Source organism: Dendropsophus ebraccatus, chromosome 1 (genome assembly GCF_027789765.1).
Source record: "Dendropsophus ebraccatus isolate aDenEbr1 chromosome 1, aDenEbr1.pat, whole genome shotgun sequence".
Lineage (NCBI taxonomy): Eukaryota > Metazoa > Chordata > Amphibia > Anura > Hylidae > Dendropsophus > Dendropsophus ebraccatus.
Window position 1 is genome coordinate 227,638,821 of NC_091454.1, and position 9,488 is coordinate 227,648,308.

Sequence of the window (9,488 nt, forward strand, 5' to 3'; positions counted from 1 at the left end):
CAGCACAAGCAGCTCCCCTGCTCCACTAATGAACGAAGGAGCTGAGCTGTGAGGACGGAGCGCCCCTCCTGCAGAGCTGCCTGTGCCCTACAGAAGAGGAGGAACGGCAAGCCCAGGTAAAGAAATAGAGGGGGGGGGGGGGTTAGAGGGTCACGGAGACTGGGGGTGGGACTTGCGGCCCGGGGGGCGGTGCTTACGGCCGCGGGTGGGCGGAGCCTCGGGTGTCTTTATAAAACAGTAACCCCCTCCCCATATACTAGCCTAGCGAACAGTATACAGGAAGGGGGAAGGGGATCTTGTATGATGCAGTCCCCCCTTCCACCATATACTGTTCAGGGCCCTCCTCCCTCTGTATCTATGGCCACCAGGCCCTGAGCAGTACATGATGGAGGTGGGTGCTGAATCACACAGTATCCTGTATGATAAAGTACCCCCATATCTCTCCTCTGCTCTACTACTACCCCCAATACTACTCCTAATACTGCTCTACTATTACCCCCAATACTACTCCTAATACTGCCCTACTATTACCCCCAATAGTGCCCTACTACTACCCCAATACTACTCCTAATACTGCCCTACTACTACCCCCAATACTACTCCTAATATTGCTCTACTACTACCCCCAATAGTGCCCTACTACTACCACCATCAATACTACTCCTAATACTGCTCTACTACTACCCCCAATAGTGCCTTACTACTACCCCAATACTACTCCTAATACTGCCCTACTACTACCCCCAGTAGTGCCCTACTACTACCCCCAATACTACTCCTAATATTGCTCTACTACTACCCCCAATAGTGCCCTACTATTACCCCCAATACTACTCCAAATACTGCTCTACTACCCCCAATACTGCCCTACTACTACCACAAATACTGCCCTACTACTACCCCAATACTACTCCTAATACTGCTCTACTACTACTCCCAATACTGCCCTACTACTACTCCTAATACTGCTCTACTACTACCCCCAATACTGCTCTACTACTACCCCCCATACTGCCCTACTACTACCCCCAATACTACTCCTAATACTGCTATACTACTACCCCCAATACTGCTCTACTACTACCCCCAATACTGCTATACTACTACCCCCATACTGCCCTACTACTACCCCCAATACTACTCCTAATACTGCTCTACTACTACCCCAATACTGCTCTACTACTACCCCCAATACTGCTCTACTACTACCCCCATACTGCCCTACTACTACCCCTAATACTGCTCTACTACTACCCCCAATACTGCTCTACTACTACCCCCATACTGCCCTACTACTACCCCCAATACTGCTCTACTACTACCCCCATACTGCCCTACTACTACCCCCAATACTACTCCTAATACTGCTCTACTACTACCCCTAATACTGCTCTACTACTACCCCCAATACTGCTCTACTACTACTACTCCCAATACTACTCTACTACTACCCCCAATACTGCTCTACTACTACCCCCAATACTGCTCTACTACTACCCCCAATACTGCTCTACTACTACCCCCAATACTGCTCTACTACTACCCCCAATACTGCTCTACTACTACCCCCAATACTGCTCTACTACTACCCCCAATACTGCTCTACTACTACCCCCAATACTGCTCTACTACTACCCCCAATACTGCTCTACTACTACTACTCCCAATACTACTCTACTACTACCCCTAATACTGCTCTACTACTACCCCCAATACTGCTCTACTACTACCCCCAATACTGCTCTACTACTACCCCCAATACTGCTCTACTACTACCCCCAATACTACCCCTAATACTGCTCTACTACTACCCCCAATACTGCTCTACTACTACCCCCAATACTACTCCTAATACTGCTCTACTACTACCCCCAATACTGCTCTACTACTACCCCAGGGCTCCAGACTAAAAAATTTACCTGGGAGCCATTGGCTCCTAACCTGAAAAATTTAGGCGCCAAATAGAATATTTGGTCGCCAACATTTTAAACCATGTAAAATTAATGTTATGTTAAATGGGACTTACTGTGTGCAGAGGCCACGGCAGCCTCCTCCTCCTTTAGATCCTTTCTTTTCTTAGTTTGAAAATGTTCAACATGGAAACTTGCAACTTGACAACCATATCCAGTCTGACAACCATATCCAGTCTGACTCAGTACTTCAGCTGCACTTGGCTAGCCTTTTAATGAGGCTTACTCTTCTGAACTTGAACTTAAAGGGAACCTGTCGACCCCCGTGCCGGGGTGACAGGCTCCCAACCCCCCGTTAGAGCCCCCTATACTCACCTCATCGCGTCGGGTCACGGAGATCTCAGCCGCCGCAGCCCGGCGTGCACACTGAGAGATGAGTCCAACGCTCATAGAGAATGACAGGAGAGTCCAGTGCTCCGTCATTCTCTATGAGCGTTGGACTCATCTCTCAGTGTGCGCGCCGGGCTGCAGCGGCTGAGATCTCCGTGACCCGACCATCTTCAGAAGCGGGACCCGGCGTGATGAAGTGAGTATAGGGGGTTCTAACGGGGGGTTGGGAGCCTGTCACCCCGGAACCGGGGGTGACAGGTTCCCTTTAAAAGCTTGCAACAGTCTATACATACTGAGCTAGACTTATGACTGCAGCCATAGTGACCCCCCCACAAGATGTGTATATAGATAGATATATCTCTCACCTAGTGACTAATGCAAGTGACCCCCTACAATACAGACACCTGAGGGGCCCTGATAATAATAATTGTGCATATATCTATCTCCCAGTGTCTGCAGCCAGTTTGCCCTACACTTATAGATGACCCCCTCCCCTTATAGATGACCCCCTCTACCCCCATTATAGATGCCCCCTCCTCCCCCCATTATAGATGCCCCCTCTCCCCCCCATTATAGATGCCCCCTCTCCCCCCCATTATAGATGCCCCCTCTTCTCCCCCCCTTGTAGATACCCCCTCCCCTTATAGATGACCCCCTCTACCCCCATTATAGATGCCCCCTCCTCCCCCCCATTATAGATGCCCCCTCCCCCCCCCCCATTATAGATACCCCCTCTTCTCCCCCCCTTATAGATACCCCCTCCCCTTATAGATAGCCCCCTCTCCCCCCCTTGAAGATGGCCCCTCTTCTCCCCCCATTATAGATGGCCCCTCTTCTCCCCCCATTATAGATGCCCCCCCCCTTTCCTCTATGCTAAGCAGTATTTAAAAAAAACAAACACACAAACTCACCTGACAACCCGCTCCCCCGGCGATCCTCTTCTTCTTTGGACGCTGTCCCCGGCTGATGCGCAGCTGCCGGGGGTGTCCCGTCCTATCCCCGGCAGCGCGGCACATCAGTGAGCTCACTGTACGCCGGGGCTGTGACTTCTGACACAGGAAGCGTCTCTGACGTGCGCTTCCTGTGCCGGAAGTCAGGGCCCCAGGCAGCTCACTGATGCGCCGCGCTGCCGGGGATAGGATGGGACACCCCCGGCAGCTGCGCATCAGCCGGGGACCCGGACTTAAAGAAACAGCACGCCGGGGCCAGTCGCAAATGGCGCCCAGATTAATAAATCTGGGCGCCATTTGCAAAATATCAGTCGCATTGGCGACCATTTTGGTCGCCATCTGGAGCCCTGTACCCCCAATACTGCTCTACTACTACCCCCAATACTGCTCTACTACCATTGCTATTATTACCTCCACTCCTGATACTACTACTACTCCCAAAACTGCTACTCCCCTTATCTACTACTACACCCCTCATCTTATATGCTTCTACTATTGCTACACCCCTTATCCACTATGCCTATACTACTACACCCATCAAAAAATAAATAAAAAAAATCGAGAAAAGAAAAAACGAGATTTTATTTTTTGCCCACATCACCCCAGCCCTAGGAGATGCTATGTGCTGGGGGCGGGGGGGCATTTAACTATCAGGGGAGATGCTATCTGCTGAGGGGGCAACTATCAGGGGGCTAGCTAACAGGTGTAAAACCTACAGTGAGATGCCTCCTATATTGGTGGATACTACATACTGGGTGGTGGAGGTAACTACCAGAAGAATTACCTACAGAGGGATACCGACTATATGTACTATGGAGGCACAGAGGGACCTATCTACTATATAGGGCACAGAGGGGTCTTATTTAAGGTCACAGAAGATCACCCCACCTCGAGCAGCGCGCCAACCGCTGACAAAAAAGTATCGGGACCTTAAATTGCTGCTACAATGTTTTAGCATTTGGGGCCCCACCTTCAACTTTGCCCAGGGCCACATTTTGTCTAAAACCGGCCCTGTCTATATACAGACCAATATTACCACCATAGCCTGACCACCACATAATGACTCTATATACACTATATACAGAGCAATATTACCGCAATAGATTGATCACCGCATAATGACTCTATATACAGACTAATATTACTGCCATATGGTGCGTTTACACAGAGAGATTTATCTAGCAGATTTTGAAAGCCAAAGCCAGGAATGGATTTGCAAAGGGGAGAAATCTCTGCCTTTCCTTTATGACCTGGTCTCTGTTTATATTCTGTTCCTGGCTTTGGCTTAAAAAATCTGTCAGATAAATCTCTCTGTGTAAACGCACCCTGAGACTGACGACCGTATAATGACTTTATATACACTATATACAGACCAATATTATGTGGCGGTCACTCTATGGCGGTAATATTGGTCTGTATAGAGTGTGTATGTAGGGTCATTATGTGGTGGTCACTGTATGGCGGTAATATTGGTCTGTATATAGAGTCATTATGTGGCGGTCACTCTATGGGGGTAATATTGGTCTGTATATAGAGTCATTATGTGGCGGTCACTCTATGGCGGTAATATTAGTCTGTATATAGAGTCATTATGTGGTGGTCACTCTATGGCGGTAATATTGGTCTGTATAGAGGTGTGTATGTAGGGTCATTATGTGATGGTCACTCTATGGCGGTAATATTGGTCTGTATATAAAGTCATTATGTGGTGGTCACTCTATGGCGGTAATATTGGTCTGTATATAGAGTCATTATGTGGCGGTCACTCTATGGCGGTAATATTGGTCTGTATATAGAGTCATTATGTGGTGGTCGACCTATGGCAGTAATATTGGTCTGTATATAGAGTCATTATGTGGTGGTCACTCTATGGCGGTAATATTGGTCTGTATATAGTGTATGTAGGGTCGTTATGTAGTGGTCACTCTATGGTGGTAATGACTCTATATATACACTATACACTGACCAATATTACCGCCATAAACTGACCACCGCATAATGACCCTACATGCACACTATATACTGACCAATATTAGCGCCATAGACTGACCACCGCATAATGACACTACATACACCATATACAGACCAATATTATTGCTAAAGAGTGACCACCGCATAATGATACTATATACACTATATACAGACCAATATTACCGCCATAGAGTGACCGCCACATAATGACTGTATACACTGTATACAGACCAATATTACCGCCATAGAGTGACCACCACATAATGACTATATATATATATACATACTACATACAGACCAATATTACCGCCATAGAGTAACCACCACATGACTATATATATATATATATATATATATATATATATATATATATACTACATACAGACCAATATTACCTCCATAGAGTGACCACCACATAATGACTATATATACACTATATACAGACCAATATTACCGCCATAGAGTATCCACCACATGACTATATATATATATATATATATATATATATACTACATACAGACCAATATTACCTCCATAGAGTGACCACCACATAATGACTATATATACACTATATACAGACCAATATTACCACCATACAGTGACCATCACCTAAGGATTGAATACCACTTTATTTTTTTCTCAATAAAATACACGGTATTACCTTAGTGACATCATCATACACTATACATAGGAGCTGCAGCCAATCACCGGCCTCACTGATCACCTGCAGCAATTACATAGGACGGATGAGGCCGGACAACGGCTGCAGCTCCTATACACACTACATTCACTGCTACACTTCTGCTGGACAGTGGAGTCAGCAGTGCTTATACACACACACAAACACACACACACACACACACACACACACACACACTATATATATACACACACACTATATATACACATATACACATCCATAAAACACATTATACAGATCTAAACCATCCAGTCCATACACTATACACAGGACATGTAACACACACTACATTTATGCATTATACACACTACATGTACAGTATACTTACTCCCTTCTAGCAGCTTGCTGGGTGTAGTGGTCCTTGTCAGCAGGCAGGGATCCTCTCACTGCAGCCCTCTCCTCATCGTCCCGACTGCTGGTACATTACAGCAGTCTCACCAGCAGGACGGAGACAGGTCACATGGTACAGGAAGCAGGTCACATGATGCAGTAAGAGGGGGAGGGGGAGCTACACTCCGGAGCCCAGCGTCCTGTAGCCTCTGTGTGACCCCTGATAGCAGCTATTAGCTGCAGCCAGGGATTACTGACAGAGGCTGCAGGACGCTGTCTGTGCGGTCCAGCCCCTGACACCTAATGTAACTGTGGCAGGGGGCCCCTGGGAGATGGGGGCCCTAGGCATTTGCCCTCTTTGCCCCCCCCCTAACACCGGCCCTGCCCCCAGGGGTCCAGTGGAAGAGGGACCCCCACTGCACTGTTCAGCCCTCTCACTGTAGTGCTGGGTGAGCGGGTTGAACAGAGGAGCAGGACCTGCCAGACGGCACAGGAGAGGGATGAAGGACCTTTGGGTCACATGACCCAAAGGTCCTCAATACCTATGTGAAGATCAGCCCGGACTACAGGAGGAGGAGGGGGAAGCCTGGGAGCTGTAAGTGCTGTGTATGTGTGTCAGTGAGTGTATATATGTATCTGTGGGTATATGTATATGTCAGTGTGTGTATATATGTATCTGTGGGTATATGTATATGTCAGTGTGTGTATATATGTATCTGTGGGTATATGTATATGTCAGTGTGTGTATATATGTATCTGTGGGTATATGTATATGTCAGTGTGTGTATATATGTATCTGTGTATATATTTATATGTCAGTATGTGTATGTATCTGTGGCTATATGTGTGTGTGTGTGTGTGTGTGTGTATGTCAGCAACGTCTGTAGCACTGGTGTATATGTTTGTGTGTGTGTGTGTGTGTCAGTTGTGTCTCAAGTGATTGACAGCTTTGCTCCCAAAGATGTTCTGCAGCAGCTTCTATTAATGCTGGGCTCTAATAAAAGAACCCACCACTAATATCTGCTGCATTTTCTTTTATTTCTGGTTGAGTATTTCTTATTACACTAAGATGATTTCCCTGTGTACAGTCTACTCATGGTGTATACATCAGCACTAGTGTAATCACATTACAGCGTATATATGTGTGTATGTCAGTGGCGTATCTGTATATACGTTAATGGTGCCTCTGTGTGTGTGTATGTGCGTCATTGTGTGTGTTTGGGGACGGGGGGGGGGGGGGGGGCGTACAGGATTCATGGGGCCCCATAAAGTTTTTTGCTATGGGGCCCCATAAATCCTAGCTACGCCCCTGTCTTTATTAATCCCTGAGCAGAGCAGTCATGATCATCTGATCTGAAGTAATAGATCATCTATGAAACAACTGCTCTAAACAATCCAATAGACAAGAGAGGACAGAATAGTAAAAACTCTAGCAATCTCATAGGTCAGTGTCACCTCATCTTTCATCGTGTGTGTGTGTGTGTGTGTGTGTGCGTGTGCGTGCGTGCGTGCAATGAATAGAATATTGTAGAAATGTTACCAGGTCACCCACTTATGAAATGTTTCCTGTGCGGCTTTCATAATGTCTTTATTCCTCAGACTGTATATAATGGGGTTGACCACAGGAGAGAACATAGTATACAGCAGGGAGAGGATTTTACTCAAAGTGAGTGATCGGCCTTTTGTTGGGACCACATAGACACTGAATATAGTCCCATAGAATATGGAGACCACAATGAGGTGGGAGCTACAGGTATAGAAGGCTTTCTGTCTAGATGGGATCCTCAAGATGGTAGAAATAATATAAGTATAAGTCACTACAATGACTGTGATTGGAAAAATAACATTTTGAATGCTTAGTAAATAAATCTCTAAGTCGATGATAAAGGTGTCCGAACAGGCAAGTTCTAGTAAGGGAACCAGGTCACAGAATAAATGGTCAATTATGTTGGATCCACAATAGTTGAGCTTTGCTGCTGTTGTTGTGTAATTCAACATAATAGAAAATCCAAACAACCAGCAGATGGTGATCAGTATAGCACAATGTCTACTTGTCATGATGGAGGAGTACCGGAGGGGATTACAGATGGCCACACATCGGTCATAGGACATCAACATGAGGAGAAGACACTCAAATGTTTCTAAGACACAGAAGAAATAAAACTGAGTCATACAACCAATAAAAGTAATGGTGGCCCCATTATTCAGTAGGACGTGGAGCAGGTTGGGAACAATATCTGTAGATAATAAGATGTCAGTGATGGAGAGTTGTGAGATGAAGAAGTACATTGGGGTGTGGAGGATCTTGCTGGTGGACACCAGGGTGATGATCAGGAGATTCCCACATATTATCAGGTGATAGACCACAAGGAACAGACAGAAGAGGGAAAGTCTTAATTCTTCACTCGCCTGAAATCCTAAGAGAAGGAGGAACTCTGTGACCTCTGTCTTGTTGTTCTCCTGTATGTAGATCAAGAAAGAAATCATTTTAATCAAAAGACAAATTACATAAAGTGTCCACAATATTGCAACCTCTAGAATACAATACAAGTAATAGAACTAGACCTGCATTATAACTTTCCAAGTTTTATAATAATAATAATAATAATAATAATAATAATAATAATAATAATTATTATTATTATTATTATTATTATACCAATATGTGCCACACAGCTTTACAATTCTGGGGAACACTCGCAATCAGACACAATTAGACAGAGATACACATGTAACCCTGACATGATGGATGAGGATCTGATTACAATCTATGTGATCAATCTAAGATTTTAGTCTTCTGATAAAACATACAATAAAAGCCTTCAAACGTGTGAGGTTACTCTGATGGTCTACAGATCACAGTCCTTGCCTATTCTTGGTACCAGTCATCGCTCATTACTACATTACATACATCAGATATTTACAGTCTTCATTGATAAGTGTTTCTTATGTAATATATATATATATATATATATATATATATATATATATACATACTCTCACATCAGCTATGTCTTTGTTCATTCTCGGAATAATCTTCCTTCTGGTCCCTGTCAGGTCTCTGGGGGGATGGGTGACAATGTTACACAGCAGCAGCGGCGTCAGCTTCTATGATCACCAGACCCCTGAATGTGAGACATTACCTGCCGATATTTATCTACAAGACAAGGGAGCAGGTAGAAGAACTCCCCGGAGATATCTCTGCTCCTGTCTGATCAGTCTCCGGGGTGACGGTCA

The 9,488-nt window shown here is 45.3% G+C and overlaps 1 protein-coding gene across 1 annotated transcript; it reads right to left on the reverse strand.

The window, feature by feature from the left end:
- Nucleotides 1–7,787: 7,787 nt before the first annotated feature.
- LOC138786035 (olfactory receptor 1496-like) lies at nt 7,788–9,275 on the reverse strand. Its single transcript, XM_069962672.1, has 2 exons — nt 9,249–9,275; nt 7,788–8,711 (listed from the first exon to the last, which is right to left on the reverse strand). The coding sequence occupies exons 1-2, from the start codon at nt 9,273–9,275 to the stop codon at nt 7,788–7,790; spliced, it is 951 nt and encodes a 316-aa protein (XP_069818773.1).
- Nucleotides 9,276–9,488: the final 213 nt, after the last annotated feature.